At 44.6% G+C, this 20371-nt stretch overlaps 1 protein-coding gene across 2 annotated transcripts in view; it reads right to left on the bottom strand.

The window, feature by feature from the left end:
• Nucleotides 1-3561: 3561 nt before the first annotated feature.
• Nucleotides 3562-20371, bottom strand: part of MLLT1 (MLLT1 super elongation complex subunit) — a 155862-nt gene continuing 139052 nt past the window's right edge. For both annotated transcript variants that reach the window (XM_078670833.1, XM_078670832.1), the window contains exons 10-12: nucleotides 19332-19403; nucleotides 7223-7294; nucleotides 3562-6941 (exon numbers count right to left, since the gene is read on the bottom strand). In XM_078670833.1, the coding sequence (XP_078526959.1) occupies nucleotides 6813-6941; nucleotides 7223-7294; nucleotides 19332-19403 (273 nt within the window). In that variant the 3' untranslated portion in view covers nucleotides 3562-6812. The remainder of the gene's footprint in view (nucleotides 6942-7222; nucleotides 7295-19331; nucleotides 19404-20371) is intronic.

The raw sequence follows: 20371 nt of genomic DNA on the forward strand, positions 1-20371 counted from the left end.
TTCCCTACTCCCAGCTTTCTGCAAACTTACGGAGAGGGTAGTCAATAAACAACTTACCGCTTTTTTGGAAGCCAACAACCTGCACCAAGCCAGCTCCCTGCAACAAGGCCTCATTCCAGACTCCCTCAAGGTGGGGCAAGTCACGCCTATTCTCAAGAAACCTACAGCTGATCCGTCCGACCTAAACAATTATCGGCCCATCACCAATATCCCCACCCTGGCCAAACTGCTGGAGAAATGTGTCCAACTCCAACTAACAAAACACATTGACCAATTTGACCTCCTCAACTCTCATCAATCAGGCTTCCGAGCGAAACATAGCACAGGAACAGCTATGACACACATAATTGATGACGCCCTCCAAATTCTTGATCGCAATGAGTCCTGCCTCCTCGACCTCTCGTCAGCATTTGACACGGTCAAACACGAGAACTTGCTGGAGCTGCTAAGCACTAGAATGGGTCTATCGGGAACAGTTCTCAAATGGTTTTCGTCCTTCCTTCACAACCGGTCTCAGAAGTTCAAGATCGACAATGTGCTATCTTCACCTGTGCCTGCAGATCTAGGCGTTCCACAAGGATCCTCCCTCTCCCCTACATTGTTCAACCTTGTCATGGAACCGCTTACCACCTTGCTACAAGCTTCCAGTGTCCAATTCCATATGTACGCCGACGACACTCAACTGTACCTAAAGCTTCAATCCCCGGATGATATCATACATCTGAATTCCACGCTTATTAACACTCAAGCCTGGCTAGCCCATAACCACCTCAAACTAAATGCTCTGAAAACTGAGTTCCTACTCATCTCACCCTCGGCGAAAATTTCTACCACCCAAACATGGCTCAACAACCTAACAGCACTCAATGTCCAACCCACCATCGTGGAGTCAGCGAAATCCCTAGGCATCACACTGGACGCCAAGCTCAACATGCAGCAGCACGTCAGCAAAGCTACAAAAGCAGCTAATTTCCAAATCAACACACTGAGGAAAATTAAACCCTTCCTCCCTGCTGAAGACTTCCAAACTGCTGTACAAGCGTTAAGTCATCCCTCGAATAGACTACGGAATTGTGGCCCTCAGCGGACTCCCGCTATCCACAACAGCACCCTTAAGAGCCTCCCTGAACGCTGCTGCGAGACTCATCACTGGCTCAAGAAAACATTCGCATATATCCCCAGACTTAAAGTCCCTAAAATGGCTGCCTTTTGAAGCCAGAATACAGCTAAAAATTGCAGTTATGACACACGCGGCCGTGCACCACAATGCACCCAACTACCTCGCCCAAAAGTTGTCTATATCAGGAGGTTCGAGAACCAATAGAAGCTCAAAAAATCTACTCCTGAAACCGCGTAGATTCCGGAAAGAGAAAACTTACAAGCGCTCCTTCTCAGGAATGGCACCCAGGATTTGGAATGCGCTCCCTCCTGAAACCAGGCGAATCTCCTCCACTGCACTCTTCAAGAAAGAGGTGAAAAACATCCTTCTGGCCAAGATCTCCGGAACGTTATAGGTGCTGATCAGAGACCCTGCATTGCCTTGTGTCAATGCACACCTTGCCCTTTGGCACTATACCTCTACCTGATGGGGACACTACTACGCTACTTGCTTACTACCGACCAATACATGATACATGCTGAGCCACAGATTCACTCTCCCGATGCCCCCACTCAATGCTCTCTCTATACTAAAACATTGGTATAAGCCTTCCACACACCCAAGGTGCACCTGAACACCTCTGTAGGGGGATCAATGGTTGTCTTATATTATTTGTCTAACTGATTGTATATTGATATGTTTTATATATGTTATTATTATCCTATTATGTTTGTGACTACTACGTTGCTCCAATTACCTCTGCTCATTCCTACTGCCCCTACCCTGTCTTTGTGAAGCGCTCTGATATCTGTAAGGATCTTGTTCGCGCTATATAAAACTTTGAATAAATAAATAAATAAATAACATCTGGCACCCCAACCAAGCAGGTTTCAGATCCCAACATTCAACCGAATCAGCCCTAGTCTTCTCCTCTGAAACCCTCCGCGCAGCACTAGATCAGGGAAAGAAAGCAGTCCTGGTTCTGTTAGACCTGTCCGCGGCGTTTGATACGGTGTCCCATACCATCCTGTTGGACCGTCTAGCCGCAGCAGGAATTGCCGGAACTGTATTGAGCTGGATAAAAAGCTTCCTCGCGAATAGGAAACAAGTGGTGGTCTTAGGACAGTACAGGTCAGAAGAAAAGTTAGTAGGCTCTGGAGTCCCCCAGGGCTCATGTCTGAGCCTTACACTTTTCAATATTTATATGGCCCCACTAATCACCCTTATCTCATCTTTTGGGATAGATACCATAGCATACGCAGACGATACACAGCTCATTCTAGTTATGGAGAATGACACCTGTGAAGCCGAAACAAAGCTCCAAAACTGCCTTACTGCCACATTCAAATGGATGAACCTAAACCATCTCATGTGCAATACTGGGAAAAATGAGATTCTACCCTTCGGTAAAGGAAATACCTTCAACCCCACATCTTGGTGGCCAGAAAATGCCATCGCCCCCCCCAAGTACTGCCTCCTCAGTTCGCAATCTAGGGATCAAATTCGACCCCTCCCTGAGCTTCAAACAGCAAGCCACAGCCGTAGCAGGGACCTGCTTTGGAATTATAAAAGGGCTCAGGAAATTTTTTCGACCTAATCTCCATCTCCGCAAGGAAAACAGTCGCAGTAGCCCTCATAACCTCCCGCATCGACTATTGTAACAGTCTATATGCAGGGACTAATAGAGAAGTCTGTCATAAACTACAGATGGTGCAGCATGCTGCAGCCAGATTAGTGTTAGGATGGAAAAAGAGAACCTCGGCCACAGCAGCAACGAACATCCTACACTGGCTGTCCATCTACAAAAGGGTTCTCTTTAAAATCCTACTGATCACTTTTAGGGCTTTTAACGGAAAGGGACCCACCTACATACTAAAAATGTTCAAACATTACACCCCCACACGATGTCTCAGATCTCAAGGGGCCAATCTTCTCACCATTCCCAAATTCAGACAAGACTAAAGGAGGAAAATCCCTGGCGGTACTAGGCTCCAAAGCCTGGAACATTCTCCCCCATCATCTCCGTCAAATCCCCACAGAATCAATCTTCAGAAAAACCCTCAAAACTTGGATCTTCACCCTCTCCGAATAACAATGTAAAAACTTAGTCTAGAAACTACCCCCTTCCCTAATATACTTACCAGACGTCTGTTTTTTGACTATCTTTCTACAGCGCAAAGACGCTCCCTGGAGTGCAGCCTGCGCTTTACAAAAACCACATCACGTCACATCACATCACTTGACTAAACCACATTAGCCTATACAGTACAACATATGACGTGTCTAAATATACATGCTTTTATTATTCACAAAATGTAAGGAATGCCACTTGGAAAGGTGACAATGAATAAAGTGGAAGTTTGCTTTGCCTTGTGCTTCGTAGATAAAAAAACACGGAGCTTCTCAACGTCCCCCATCTGAAAATAAGCTTAGTTGTTCAGAAATGAATGAAGAGAGTCAAATGAATTGTACTGGAATTTTATTTTGCTTTTGTAATCCCTCCTTTTTGCTCCCCTTGCCATACTGTGCAAGCAAGATCTACTTTGTTTGGCAAGAGCTTAGAAAGTTTTTTTATTATTCATATTTAAAAAATTTAAATAAAGACGGATTTCATAAAAAAGCAGGATTTAAGAGAACAGGAATTAACAAAAGAGTAATTCAATAGAAACGAGAGAAACTGTCGGGTATAAATAAGGAGTGCTGAAAAAGATATCAATATTTGTTTACACCAAGAAAATATAGTTTGGATTAGTGTTTGCAGTATATCCTCAACTATTCCAAAGTATCTGCTAAAATCAGCTAAGGCAACAGTGCAAGAAAGACGACAACACACAAAAGAACTCCTCGCCTTTCCCCTTTGTTCGTCTGCTTAAGCTCTGCGTTTCTTTTAAAGATAAACTGTATTGTCCTCCAACACTTTTTAAAAGTATTCAACCAATTGAAAACATTTGATATATTGTGGATACTTCACGTTTGCCAAAGCCAATATTCACCCCTCCAGACTCCAAGCAGGCCAGATAAGGAGTTGGCGGTGGAGTGGTCAAAAACGAGGGAGGTTAGAAAATAACATACTACACACCATTGTGACATTTGAAAAGAAAGACATACACTACAGTTTAAGCAGAGGACCATTAAAATTCATTAAGCATAACTGGAAAACCGTTATTTCAACGTAGGTAATTTTTAAGATTGCACTAGTATTAGAATGGTCTCGCTGGTGTACAAACGTCACTTTGCAAATGTGTGATGGAGACCACTAACAAACGTCACTGACTCACTTCTGTGGCAATCACCTTGTCCATAGTGCTTTCAATTCCTTAGGCATCACCGCGCACCAAAAAGGTTCAGTACGGTCAGGCCGACAGTTGCATGCAAGAAGTAATGTTGAGGCTTCTCTGGAGAGCTGGTAGTGTTTTAAATGAAAGTCTTCTTTAAAAAATCTCTGAATGTCATTGGTGTGTGTGGAACAAGGGCAGTATCAGAATTGCTCTTGCCCTTAGGCATTGTAACAGGTATTTGTGCACTTACGAACAGTGAGAATCAATGAGGGGCTAATGTGCTCTCCTTGTCTCAAGTTAAGTATAATACACACAGGTGTTAAGCAGGAATATTTTTTAAGAATCTAGAACTATGTTAAAATATTGTTTGGCAATAAAAGATGTAGTCCGGTTGTCAACTTGTGCGAGATGGTTATAATGTTCATGGCCGATGCCTCCTCTCCATTTAAAGGCAATGGCATGACTGACAGTATTTGCTTTTAGGTGTGATTTTTATGGCATCTTAGGTCAAGATGTGGTTTACGGTTTGCTTGCAACTGACAACCTTAGCAACCCAAAAACTCTACATTTCCCTGTGAGGGCCAATGGTGGCCACTAAACCTTTTGGGGGGAAAACAGATGATGCCCAATGGATAATCCTTCCAATTATGTAGTAAAAAATTATGGTGACATTTTAAAAACACTACAAAATCAAACCCAAATTGCTGCCTACTTTGCGCCTGCTGTGGATGCTTTCTGCTGCTTCTTTCCTCCACACTCGAAGCCAAGAGTACAAAATCCGGCCAATGGTACAAGGCTACCCGACACCAAATACAGTCAACCTTCAAAGCACTCAAGTCTATAGTTTTGACAGAAAGATCCGAAGAGGGACTCTAGATACCAACATTTTGACAATTTATAAATCTGAATTCTAAGAATCTAAACTAATATCTGATCAGTCTTAAGAACACAGAGAGCTAAAGGCCACTGCTCCCTTAAACCACAAGACATTCTGGTGCAAGGAGGGAGGCAACTGCAGCACTCTGCTAGAAAAGCAAGCATTTTGGGAAGATTAATGTACTGCTACTGCCCAGAAGCAGTCCTTTAAAGTTGCACGAGAAATAAACACACTTTTGCAAAGTGACTTGTCACCAGGAGACAAAAGTGGCACTTAAGTCCATTACGAGGATTTCTTTTACGCATGCCCAAGTAAAAGTAAAATATGGCGATTGTTTTCCCCAATTTTGTCCTGTTGCATTTCTCCACCCCACCCGCCCAAACACAGTTTACAGATGTTATCGCAAGGACTACGCATGTAAGAAATAGAAACCATTAACAGGTTTTGGCAAAGGTGTTCGAACAACACTGAATAACAAAAAGAGATACAAGGTAGTCCGTCACATTACAAAATGCTGCCATCATCCCTAATTCAGCTTTCATACTCTTATAAAAGTTGTCCTTGAGGCATATCAAACAAAAAGAATAAAAATAAAACGTTCTCGAACCTCTCCCTCTTCACATAAAAAAGAAAGACCCTTAAAATCTCAAGCCCAACTAGGACCATGTTATACATACAGTACATACATACATATATATAATATATATAAAATATACAGCTTACAGTTTGTTGTCCTATTACAGTTTAAAGCGAACTGAACAGAGTGAGGCCGTCAACGGATGTGGACTGAGAAAAACAGGGCTCACAAAACATCTATGGGATCCATACACGCACTCTTAAAACACTTCGCGCTCGCAGAGAAGCTAAAACATACCATGACAAACTTAAACATAGCACGCAACGGAGAGCCTCTGAAGGCAAGATACCATGCCTAAAGAACCCTATACCACCTGGCACAGGATGGCTGTTTGGGCTTCCTATACAAGCAACTGCACACATCAACTTACTCAGTGATGACCAGTTGATTAAACTCCCCAGCCCATGTCTGTGTGAGGTGTGCTCCTTGTTCTTTTCTGGCTTGGCACAGCAAAGACAATGGTCTAAACAAAACATCCTCATTTCGTTGCCGCGTAACGGTACCAAACGCACATTGGTGGGGAGGAATGTTTTTGGGACTTCAAGGACCTGTATAGATATCTCTCTTGTGCAGACACTCTGGAAGGAATTAAAAGTGTTCTGAAGACAATAGCCATTTCTTAAAACAAAAATCGCTTTTCTCTCTGTAGAATGGAGCAGTTCTTTTCAGGTGTCCTCTTTAGTGCCCGTGTCCAAGTGCTCCTGTGCAGCGCGGGAAGGACAGACTGAACAACAAGGGTGCCTATGGAACGCCTACAAGGAAAAGTGCAGCTGGTATGCATTCACGGAGCATGGCAGGTCTCTAAGGCAGTGCTTTGGGTGAATTGAGAATTTATAGAAGGCCAAGCTCGATTGGTCTCTGTTCTGGTACCTGGACACGGGATTCCGAACTGCAATGGTAGTTCATTTCTGGGGCCACTGGTCATGTGGCCACAGCCTCCAGGTAGCTCTGCAATTTGCGGACAGTCGTCTCATCCAAGGAGAAAAGGTCAAAGTCAAAGGTCGTATTTGTGACATTAAAATGGCCCGTTTCCTCGATCAGATTTACTATCTGAAAAAGAGATCGAAAAGTAACATCAATGGTTAACCATGATCTTAAAACACATTCTTAGAACGGAATACCTTACAAGGATTAAGACTGCAACCACAACTCTAGGGATACAATACAGACTATTTTTAATTCATTCACATTACCAAGAATATGCCAGGCGCAGTGGAAATATTTAGACTTAAGGTAGAGGTGGAAATCGACAGAACATGACAAGGAACTAACCCCCTCACGTTTTCTCACAAACCGACAAAAAAAAAAACCAGAAAGGGGTAGTTACATACCTGCTGTAAAACATTGCGTTCTCTTAGTGCCATTAACCGCCTGTGAAGATCTACCAGCTCGTCCGTGTACGCCTTGCAGAAAGAGAAACGAGATTGAAGTAAAACAGACAACTCACCACAAAGAAGAAATAAAGTAAATATAGAAAACCATTAAGGAAAACACTTACTCTCCAATTACAGAATATAACCAAACACATTTACAAATGATTGTGATTTGCCTCGCAGTAAAGTAACTACAAAGCAAAGGAGCACTGAATACACCAGTGTTTTTACAGTGTTTCGCATACAGGAAGGGAATATTGCATCACAATGGTTGAACAGTAGTGAGGGAAGGAATGCTGCTGAAATGAGGTTTCCTCGGTTAGCAGGAGGAGCAAAGAGTGGCAGATCAGATGCAAAGTGGTTGGTGGAGTGGGAACTCTTCACTGGCGGTTTGGTATCCAGATGAATGCCGCATAAGGAGCTTCTGTTCGATTTCCGCTCATTGTGGAAAAGGAGGGGAACCTGGTGGGTCTCGACTTTGATGACATTACTGGTCTTCGTTGAATACCTGGGGGATGCATGGTCGTGTTCTGTGCCCTCAGTTTACGGCATTTCAGCTCAGCAATAGCGCTGCTGCTGCTGCATTCCATGCATGCTCCACTGCAGGCTTGTCCTTGCTCATCAGTTATAGTGGGGTGCCTAGACTCAGGCTACCAAAATGGCTCCTAAATATGGTACCTTCCAGTCAGGTGTAGCCATCACAGTACTTTTAGAAACCTATGATTGCACCATTTCCACAGACGCGTGCCTAAGCTCTTGGCTCCACCTCTCTTACCAGTCAGCTGGGCAAACAAGGGGCTGTTAAGAGGATGGGCATTTGTAAAAGACGGAAACATACGACTAGGAGTCCAAGTTACCATAGAGTGTACACACATTTATTTTCAGCTTTCTTTTATTCCCAGATCATGGGCACAGATCTTAGAGCAAAACAACACAAATGACAGAGGGGACAACAGAACATCTTGCGTCAGGTAAATTACAGTCTCAGAACTTAGTGGACAATTTGGATCACTGCTCTGGAAAGATGCGCCCAAAGAACCATTTGCAAAGGGTGCGTGGAGCAGACATGGCTTAATATAAATCTTGATAGGTACATGTTCCCAGACTTCGCCCCACCTGGTGAAGTCTGAAAATGGATTCCATCTGTGGGCTAACGCTGCAAAACCATTCATCTTGGGACAGTGGGACTTTATTACGCAACAACCTGTAAAAATCTATCCATGGTTAAAGGTTGCTGTATCAGAAGCCCTACTGGAAGAGGCCATGTCAAGAGAAAATTAAGTTCTTCTTGCAGCTAGATTACAACCAACACCCACTGCCTTTGTGGTAGTATTCCATTGATGCAATTTCACTTTAGCAGTTTTGCCACTTGACATGCAAGGGAGTCAGTGCTTTACCGTACGATTGCATCATAAGCACTGCACTAACACTATAAAAGACAAGGCTGCAGGACTCAAGGAGCCTGGAGATCAAAGCTACTCATTCAAGTAAAAGACCACCGGAGGTCTTCACAGAAGAAGTATCAATGCAAAGGTAGACTCGTTCTGATTAGAGACAAATTACATGTACTTGTGAAGCTCTCAAGTACTCTGGAGAATATAGTAGGATGTTAATGATGTGGTACCCAAATGAGCATAGGTTCCCAATAGCCAACCAAGGACAAGCTTCAGTAACCTTTAGGTTATGACTGGTTGCAAGATTATGACTAGTGTCTTCCAACAGTTCCAAGAACAATAAGACTATAATGCATCGCAATACAGCAGGGCCTGTCCACCAACCTCTACATAAGCCAAGTGGTCACCAGCCTAGCCCAGTCATTTTGCTTCCATTGACAATACGAAGACGAGATTCATATCCAAGTACACAGTGTTTAGCTCCAAAAGAGAAGTATGAAGCACAACATCCTATGAACGACAGCGGTTTACCCATAACACCTAAACTCAGGGGAGTGAGTGGTAACCGAGGTTTACAAATAGGGACATCATAATGAGATAAGCATGGAGAAGAGTGGGGCTCTGAGTAAACTGATTTTGCTCCGCAAGGCATCCAGGGAAATTAGAGAACATTTTCACTGTGGACTGGAGTGTTCTAGCGGTTCTCGTATGTTGATCTGAAAGCATCTCGTGCACAGTCTGGACGTGTTCCACCTTTTCATTAGGAAAACTCTGAAACCCATCACCGAATAATTATAATGTATCTTAAACACTATCAGTGATAGAGGAGATCCAGTATACTGGCGAGGCTGTGGATGTGTGAATTAGAAATAAACATAGGTATGGGTACATATATGTAGTGCAGCCCTAAATACAGATCAAAGAATACTGTACAGCTGGGGAGGAGTATAATGTAAAAAGGAACGAGCAAAGACAAAGGTACACATAATTGGCTAGGACCAACAGGTATCGGTAGAGTGGGGCATGAGATATTGGAGAGGAACAGAAAGTTGAGATGGGGCAGGGAGAGTATGCAAATTAAGTTGTGATCTGGGGTAAGGAAAAAAAGAAAAGAAAAATTGGTTATCCGGCTAAGCGGGGATCCGTAGAAAGGAGTAGGAAATGCTTCTCAGATGACCAGTCAAAAGAGTATTCATGTGGGTGTGAGATGTTATTGCTCGGAGAACAAGATCTTGAGTACTTTTGGTGAACAAACTCTTGGAAGAACTCAACTTTTTTTTAATACAATAAAATTGCATAACTTCAGATGTAACAATGCCTGTCCTCTAGTTACATCCTTACTGCAGTTCCTGGTTGTATGTCTTGTGGTGCTTTACTTAATTCTTCAGTATGCCACAAGATTTCATCTTGGATGTCAGAATGGTTGGAGTGCTTTTTAGGTTGTGAAGATGATGCAGGTAGACAGGGGAAGTCATATCGAATTTCCATAAATCTTTGATGAGGCATGCTGCCATGTCATGTGAATGTTCCTCTAGCAAGTCAAATGGGGCTCTGGGATGCCACTTACTAGTACATTGCCTCTTTCAGCTTGAAAGAAGACCAAAGCTTGGGTGACAAGTGTTCTGCTGTAATTGCAGATCTTGTTTGTTAGCTATACTGAGATGATACAAAAGGTATCCAGAAGGCATTAACAAGTTCATTAAGAACTACATTTTTAAAAATGCCCAGAAACAAAGTGTGCCATTTCTTCTTTGCAGGACAATCAGACAATAGTAAATATATGCAACTCATGAGAAGCAAAAACGGTGACAAGCATATTAGAGAACACAGTTGACATTGCGTTCTGGTCACACATGGCCTTATAGTGGTACTGATGAACAAGTTACTTACCTTCCATAACGATGTATCTGGTAGGGACACAGTCTAGCCACAGATTACTTAACTTAGAATATCCCCCCAGGCATCAGACTGGATCCGGAAAAATATTTTCGCCAGCAGTACCTCTGCACAGCCTGGGGAGGGTAGGGGGGCGTCGTAACGAAGTGACATCAATAGAGCCATATAGGTCCCCCGGCATGCGAACGTCAGTTTTCTTGTTGGAAATATTTCCGCGCCACACCGCGGAGCCACTACAAAAACTGTGAGAGTATAGGAACAATGTGCGAAAAAGGAACAAAAATCTGTGAAACAAGACGAACAAGAGACCATATAATGAGGAATCCTCACCACGTGAAATGGGTTGCTCAACACTTGGAGGGACCATGTTGAAAGAGTACTCAATACTGGAAAGAATTGAAGAGAGCGAACAAACGCCAGTCACTAGAAACAGTCTCGCCCAAGCGAAGAGCCACGCCCCTCCGAAGAGGCAATGGCATTGGAAATGAAAGGCATGACAAATGAAGGACAGTGCTCAACCACAGAATGGGTGCGCATGAAATAAAGTCTGCAACCACAGGACGTAACTGTAAAGGACAACAAGACTAGAACAACATGTGCCATGGTCAGTGACCAAAAGTGAGTAACGGAGCATGTTCACCACGCTCCCCACAATGACCTATGAAGTGGAACATCGGCTAATAGCACCTCAACCCAATTGACCGCAGCATAAACAAGGCAATGGAGGGAAAGAAGAGGGTGGAGTGAGGTTGGAAGAACATGGATCTCCACACCAGAAAACCAGGGCGAAAAAGCACTGAAAGCACGTAACCTATCCACACAAAATGAGAAAGGGTGGAGAGCCATTGCGCCACAACAGAGCAACACACTCTGCCCCAGAGGCAGGTGAGCCAGAGTACCCCTCAAGAAGGCCAAGGCCACCTGTAAGGAGGCCAGTGGGTAGAGCCTCCCCTGGAAGGCTGTTGCAAAACGAGGAGGATGGGTGGGCGTTAAGGAATCTGCGGCTAGACTGCGTCACTACCAGATACATGGTTACCGATGGTAAGTAACTCGTTTATTTGATAGAGACATCAAGTCGCAGATTCCTTAACTTAGAAAAGATACTAAAGCCATACCCATTGGACGAGGGACTGAGACTGAAAACCCACCAAGTTCCAAAAAAAAGGAAGCCGTCAATAATGACCAAAACACGGTGGGGGCAGCAAATGCCAATGCGACTGATACCAGACCCATGAAGCTCCGCAGGGAGCAATGATAAAGGAGAGGCAAAGGCACCACAATCATGCAGAGGATAGGTGAGACCTCAGTCGTCCAGGCAGGAATTAAAGAAAGAAAGAAAGACACAGAACCAACAACGTCAGTGCATAATGGAAAAACATGTATAAACTTCTTCGAAAAGAAGTTCAATTGAACCCCAGATCCCACGTATCTGCAACAGAGATAGACCCAAAGGAGGGACAAGACAGTAGCTCAGCGTCCAAGCAGACAAATGAAGCATACATCACAGAGGATGCCAAGAAAGGAAGGTTAGGGAGCAACGTCGCCATACCTAGATATACAGAAATGTGGCTACCAGAAGAAACATGCATGTGGATGACAGGATACACACAACGAGACAGTGTGTACCATGAAATCCACACCACACCAATGTAAATGCCCAAGGACTGAGGCATCAGGTAGTCAAGCCGTCAACTATACCCAGAGGTACCAACAGTGATGGGAAAAACGGGGAAACCGGGGAGGTACACAGAGGGCTCGCTCTCATAACAGGGAGAGAGCGAGCGATTTGGGGTACATACACCTAATACTAGGCATGTGAGCGTGCTCTCACACTGTGGAAAAACGCAAAATATATATATATATATATATATATATATATATATATATATATATATATATATATATATATATATATATATATACACACACACATATACATACACACACATATATACATATATATATATATATATATATGTATATATGTACACACACACACATATATATATATATATATATATATACACACATATATACATACATATACATACAGATATTGATATATACATATAGAAGCGTGTATATAAACCAATTGAAAGCAAGGGGAAGAACTCTAAGAGCATGCCCTGGGTAAAAGACTCCACAAGGGGCATTAACAGCACCAGTGTGAAGCGGGTCACAACAATTGCAAGACACCGATAATGCGACCGCATCCGGTCAACGGGGAAGGAGCCCTGTCCTCCAGTGAGACAGTCGGGGACACCGACCACACACACACACTCGAGGAAGAGTGAAAAATACATAGACCCAAGACTGACAGAAAAGAAAGCAATATTGCGTTTAGTGTCGACTGAGAACCCACAACCAGAGAAACATCTGGAGTGGAACACAGACCATTAGGCCAAAGTGAGGCAGAAAACAGCAGCAGAGACCAGAGTTACTGCCAGGGAAATGCAGATGGAAATAGAAAACAAGGCAACGCACAACAGTGACATAGCTGGCGGACATTCCACTGACCACAGACAAAAAACCCAACTGGGCCCGAACCATGAGATAAAACGTAAAACACTTCTCCACACCGGGAATGGACCAGAATAGAACGCAGCCAAGACACAGGCGCAAAGAACTCCGCCGGTACACTGTGACAGCGAACAAAGCTTGTGTGTATACAAACACGGAGAAACCATTCTAAAACGGAATAGAACACACACCCCCGAGGGGCACCTGCCTAAACACATCGGGGAAGTGGGCCTCCACAGAGACAGGAGAGCGCTACAGGCCAACCCGTAGAGGACAACCCAGAAGCCCCAGGAGAGAGCCACACCAAACTTGTGGGTCTCACCAGAGGGGATGTCCTACAACACTAGGAAGAGCAGGGCGAATCAGGAGACCCGCAGCAGAGACAGAAAAGAATCATTCTGCAGAAGACTCCACGGAAGCCGTTGAAACTTCCCGTGTCAGGGCTATTCAATAGCCAACCAGTACCCCACATAGGGTATGGCACATCCCTATAAAAGCAAGGGACATATCTTGAGACGAGCTCTTAGGCAGAGGGCTCAAAAAGAAATGCAAAAACAGCTGCCCAGCTGTAGCAAAAGAAGGGCAAGACGGCGAAAAGCTGCCAAGTCCGTCTGGGTAATGACGTCTTGAACCCAGAGACGGAGCTTACCAAACAAAGCAGTGACAAGACTGCAACCCAATGCAAAGTCTACACAAGGACTAGAAACCATGGAACTCATGGAAACTCAGACATGAGACGAACTGCTGATTCAGCATGTCTGTTGAACAAGATGACCCATTCAAAGAGAAAATCCCTAAAATGCTCCTGGACACTGGCAGGGAAACAGCCACCGCGCAGCCAGGCACGGCGACGCAGAGCAACTGACCGGGCCATAGCTCGACCCACTGAATCAGTGGTGTCCATGGCCAACCAGATGAAAAATTGTGCCATTTCCCAGCCGTCACAAATTAACTGATCCAGGTCAGATCGAGGACCCTCCGAAGAGAGGGAAGGAGACACTCGACCGAGTCCCAAAGGGCTGCTGTAGCCGTGCAAGCACGAACACATGTTCAGGGATCTAAGGCCTGCACTGGTGGACACACATACATGGCGGCCACACAACTCCAACCATCGAGCCTCCCAAGTGGGAGGGAGTCACGGAGGAGGGGAAGAAGGCAACAAGACTGAAGCCACCTGTATCACCAGCCCTTGAGCCCTAGGATTGAGCGACAAACAGACAGGGACATCTGGAGCAGGGCGATCTGGTGAAATGGCACGATCCACTGGGTACCCCGAAGAGGGCCTCGCCCAAGTTCCCAGAAGAGTGTTGTACAACGACTCACCAAAAGTCAACAAGGGCTCTACTTTCATGGTGCCCTGGTGGAGTAAATCCAGCAAGGGATCAGAGGGCAGTGAGACGGAGGGTGGCTGCACTTGTAATATGTCCGTAGCCCTGCGAACTGTATTTGCAAAAGCCACACTAGCCACCGTGGCCATCTGAGGTAGTGACAACAGGTCATCAGTAGGGGACGGCATGAGGCAAATCCCAAAGGGCATCCAAGGCCCAGCCGGTACATTGGGACCTGGCCAGAGGGACATTGAAACAACCCTAGGGGTGGCGAACCCACAGGGGCCTCCTCAGTTTTGGCCTCCACATCCTCCACCAACCGATGAACGGCCGGGGATGGCACCGGCGTCGAGGAGACAGCATCCGTCCGGCATTGGACCGGGTTTGATGCGACCTCCACCGAGGTGGGAACCTGCGGACAGGAATTGAGTCGAGAGCTGCGCTGTAGCCTCAGCTGACGTCGATGGAGGGAGCTGCACAGGGTTGTGTAAAGACGACATAGAAGGGTTGGACGTGTGAGGAGGATGCCCCTCTGGGCCATGCCCTGACGTCGCAGCGAGTCAGGGTGCTCGACCGGTGCAGAGGGCGAACCCGCAGGCGAAATCCCGATCTGAGCCCCTAACCCCTGTATGAGGCCCAAAGGCTCGCCAGGGAGAGGGGGTGACCCAAAGATGGATAGCAACACCAGAGAATAGGCCTCCATCTGGGCCCCAGCGCCAGGAAACGGCGGGTAAGTGGGGTCGACTCCTGAGGACCATGTCCAGTGGGAGACCCGGAGAAGCGGGCCCGCCATCGAGAGGTCAGCGACCTCTGCAACTTTTTTCCTGTGCTTACATGCGGCAGGAAAGCAACGTCTGCGGGAATGACTCAGCGACCTGTCCCGAACCGATCCCCCAGCACGAGAAGGAGACAGGCGGCGTGAGCACTCCGAACGGGACATCTGGGCAGTCAGCAACTTCATGCGACGTTCCCGCAAGGACTGCGGCATCAGCCAACGGCAGGCGTCTCACTCCTCAGAGTCTTGGTGGTTGCCCAAGCACCACATACAGATCGTGTGCGGATCAGTCACCGACATATGGCGCCGACAGGATTCCCACGTCTTGAAGCCCGAAGGTATCACACACTGTTCCCGGATGCCAAAAGGCGTTGAGAGGCCTGAAAAACAAAAAACAGGCCAGAGGTAACCGCTTCTCCGGATCCACGTTGGGATGCAGAAAAGAAGAACCTATAGGGGACCTATATGGCTCCACTGGCGTCACTTCCGTGGACGAAGTCAGGACGGAGCCGGGCGACGCCTCCCCCCCCCGGCGTGCAGAGGTAGTGCTGGGGGAAAAGATTTTTCTGGATCCAGTCTGACGCCTGGGGGGATATTCTAAGTTAAGGAATCAGCGGCTAGATGTCTCTATCGGATATTCCCCAATAATGAGATAGATACTAGCAATAGGACTGTGGGAAATGTGGGTTTAGAAGATGCTAAAAACAATTTTTTTAATAGTTACCTGTAAATATGGTTCTGCAGCATGGTGAGAATCTACTAGATTCAACGGGGGTGGAGTCCTAAGATTCACTATGAAATGCAGTGCACTCCCCCTGTACTTCCAATTTATATTTATTTTCATCTGCTCGTTCCTTCACTGTGGAGGGTCATATTTGAATCTAGAAGAATTTAAGCTGCAAACTATATTTACAGTTAACTTGTATTTTGCAGAGTAAAATTGCTTAAAGATTTAAATGCTGTGCACAGATTATGTACTGGCATACTGTGATCGGTTTTGAAATATGATCTGTTTCACCCACTTTTTGTGCGTCATGTCTCCTTAAGCTAGCTGCTTGCACCTTGCCTACGTCTGATACATCACGTATAATCCATGTTACTTCCTTGGTAACTGCGTATTATTTAAGCTGGGGTTTGACTCTGGATAAGACTGTTCTTTCCACTCTCTTGAGGTAAAACATTGAAGTGTTGGCAGCTAAGACATCAACAACCTCATTTTACAACTGTCAGTGAAAAGATTTTAAAGCCAGAAAAAGACTTTATATCGAAGAGATTTATGAATTTTTACCGCAGATTTTCCTGGCTAGTGAGCTCTGTGGCTTAGATTGTTCTCTTGCACATCTCATTCCTGAATGTGATAAATCGGTTATGACTTGTGTGATCAGCAACTGGAACCGCTTACTTTGTCATATTGTGTTTTATACCACTGTATCTCCTGTGCACCCTACTTGTAACAACTCTAAATCGCTCCAGTCTCTTTAGTTTGTGATCATTAACTGCCCAACTGTACCAGACCTGGTCTCGTATGCAGAACTACATTTGGAATAGGCTAAATGCGGCTAAATATCCAAGGCGCCATCCCCAACAGTTCATTACATTCCTCAATATCGGAGTCAGAGACGGCTGATGAATGGGACCCAGAGAGCCTAATTCCACCAAAACAAAGATGGTGGAATTCTAAGTTTTGTGTTCACACCAGGTAGCCCACCTTAGGGGTGTAACTAGCCTGATGGGGAACACGCGTCCTGACTAGCTAATTTTCCCACCTGTCCTCGTGCCAAATGGGCCAGAGGTCTTAGTCACCCTGCTTGGAGGAGTTGACAACACCTCAGGCCAGAGCAGGGATTGTTTCTGCCCTCACAGAACACAGGCTCTCACCTGCAGGGAGTTAGAAACCGGTCTGTGGTGGCAGGCTGACCTACTCCAGTCAATCAGTGCACTAGTAGTTGGTAGGTTCTCGGGGGGGACCTCTAAGGTGTTGTCTTGGTGCATATATTATTAATCCATCACTGGAATCAGTGTGGGTTTATAAACGAGATGCTTGAAACTAAGCGTCTCTTTAGTTTCGGTGAAGCCATCATGTAGCTGGGCAACTCGTAATTACCGGTATCCAGCACATGTACTTAAAATGGCTTCCCTGTTCACTAATAATATTTAAGAATTGACTTGGACATCAAAAGGGCATATCTGCTCATGCAGCTATGCCCACACATGTATTATCTTCCACCATGCCTTAGGGGTGTAAGGCCTGCTGTATGAGTCCCTTAGGGTGGCATAATACATGCTGGAGCCTTTAGAGGCCCTCTTTAGAACCCCATGCCCTAGGTACCTGGGATACCATTTACTAAGGACTTACAGGGGTGCTAAAGGCATTGCCAATTGGGGGAACAAATGTACAGTTTTAAGCAAAGGGATCTGGTACTGGGGACCTGGATAGCACTTTGTAAAAATGTTATCAGATACCAGGCAAAATGTGGGGTGGCCAGGTCAAAAAGGTGCACTTTCCTATACTCCCCACCCATTTCCCAGTGTTACCGCTTCTTGTGGGGAGTCTGCATCACGGTCCTCCTATACTAGTAGAACAGCATAATTTAGAGCTACATCCTTCATTTATATGGAAAATATATATTTGAGTGTATTCAACATATTAATCCCTGTGCCTTATATTTATCGAATATAGGAGGTGATCATCTTTAAGGGAACCAAGAGTCACCTGTAAAACGTATTTAGCCGAGTTGCAACCATAGTACTCACATTAACATAAAATGTATACTTTACTGAATAGAACGGTTTCATTAATTTGTGTTGATGTAGTTGTCTTACTTTACATTTTGAATCTTGGGTTAATTTAGACTAACTAGGCCAGAGTACATATTTAAAAGTGTTTCCAGTGTCTTGTTTTTCTCTCCAATGCAGGTGCATTATCGGACTCATTAACTAGAGGAAGGTTCTTGGTTTCGTATTAGACTGATAGGCCAGGAAGACTTGACAACTGACATGGAGACATGATGGTGAGAAGAGAATCCGGTACCAGGCAGACCAGACGGTTGTTATATTCAAGGAAGAGCAGGTATGTGGAATATTGTGTGGGGCTGGGAAAATAGAGAGTCTACTGGCTACCAAAGATCTGTTGCGGGACTGGTAAAATTTGGTAGGAACTTGATAGTGGGAAGTGTATGGAAACATTGTGTTTTCATTTGTGTTCCACAGGTTAGTTTAGGCAGACTCTGTCCTGACTTCACAGAGGAAAAAAACTCTCTCTACTCTTCCAGCCCAGAGTTGCAAGGTTTTATGACTGAACGCTCTTACTTTTCCTTTGATCCTTAAATGAGGTTCCTATGAGGCAGACACCTCCTTCCTTTTTCGTAGAATTCCCTAGTCACTTTCACTTCATTTAGAATAAGGAAGTTTCTCTTTGTGGTTAACCTTTTGTTATTTATAATACTTTACTTTAGATTACTTGATCATTTCAATATAAATGCTGTAATGATATCGTTCCTATGTTTCCTGCAACTAAATTTACTTGTAATTTGACTAATTTGCTTATAAACCTTCATGGTTCGGACATCCTTTGCAGTTTTTCTGGAGCAATATTGGTTTCACGGGCAACTGAAATGTGCTACTGAAAGCTCCGTTCACTCATACTTCAATTCGACAATCAAAGGTCAATACGACTAGTGGGGGATTATGTATGACAACTTTACTAAGAGATTGAGATTCAAGGATCCCTGCTCCATAATTATATCCTCTTCATCTTGTATATCAAATTGCAAACTCCTTTTCTAAGCTGCTGTTTCCCTCCAGGTGTTCCTCCTATTGATGCGGAGGTACCACACGTAGTGGTATTTTTTTTCCCTCTAAGACATTTAGTCTTTTCACTCACTCTTTTTATACCCAGTGGTTTTGAATTTTAATGAAGGTCAATGCTTCCACGCAGCTTTACTTCTTAGGCATAGCATCATCTCGCAAATGGCGCAAGCTGGCTAGCCGCAAAAGGCCTGAGAATAGTCCAACAAAATGAGTGTAAACGTTACAGACTAACCTACCCAGTTAAATCAGAAGGAGCAATGTCCCAAAATTTCAATCTGATGGATGTGAAAATCAACAACCTTACAGGTAAACCTAATTCCTGGATGCGTTCAACTAAATATTACCTTGTCATAGACGCCCTTCTTCAAGATCTTCTCAGGCTTGCTGCAGGGTTCAGGACTCTTTCTGCCAACAGTCTAAGTACAAAAAAAGAGAAAACCTTGTATTAGAATGCCACAAATTGACAATAAATATCGCAGATTGGTCTTGTGTTTAGTCAGTACAGGCATTATGCACAGTTTTCCCAACTCTCAAAATACAAACAAAATGAAAATCACATCTATTTTAGAAATATTCAGACCTACGACGGTTAGGGCAGATAGTTTGGGTTCCATTTGCCCTGAGATGTAAACTTGAAAACAACACTGAAGAATGCACACAACTATGCTATCAATTCATTCCTTAAAAAACAAGCTAAACATAGGTTTGTTTTTATCTTTCTTTATCTTGCATTAGATGGTAAACCTACTCTGTGCCCACTTAAACTACTGAAAATTCTCCTTTGAAAACAAGAATAGTTTATCTACGTTCAGCACTACACAGACCTCACTAAATGTTCTATGTCTTACCCACCCAAAGACAAGGGTACTCGCTTGCATTGCAACGTAAAATCCACTTTTACAAAGCTACAACTGTAACATAAAATTAACTAGAAAATACAACTTAACCATTGTGTAAAACAGCAATACGGAGAAGTACTGAACTATTTTGTATGATGCCCGATGGAGCTACCTGGTTTTAGCTATAGGGGAGATTGGCCGGGGATTCCCTCCTTGGTCGTCACCTACCCAGTCGGTTTTTAGAGACTTCCTTTCATCTCTACGGTTGTCTCTTCCCTTATCCTCACTCTCTCTCCTCCCCTACCCCCCACTACTTTATCTCTCCTTTCTCTTCCTCCCCTAATCTATTGCGGACTGTTCTATTTAATGTTTACTTGTTGTTCTTTTTCTGGTATATTGTCGAACCACATTGTTGCACTTCCTGTCGTCTCCTCCCGCATCCTCCCTCTATTTATGTCTCTCCTTCCCTCCTCTCTCAATGTGTTGAGACCGAACTATTTTGTCTAATACCCAATGGAGCTACCTGGTTTAGCTATAGGGGAGAT

This window comes from Lissotriton helveticus, chromosome 12, assembly GCF_964261635.1.
Source record: "Lissotriton helveticus chromosome 12, aLisHel1.1, whole genome shotgun sequence".
Classification (NCBI taxonomy): domain Eukaryota; kingdom Metazoa; phylum Chordata; class Amphibia; order Caudata; family Salamandridae; genus Lissotriton; species Lissotriton helveticus.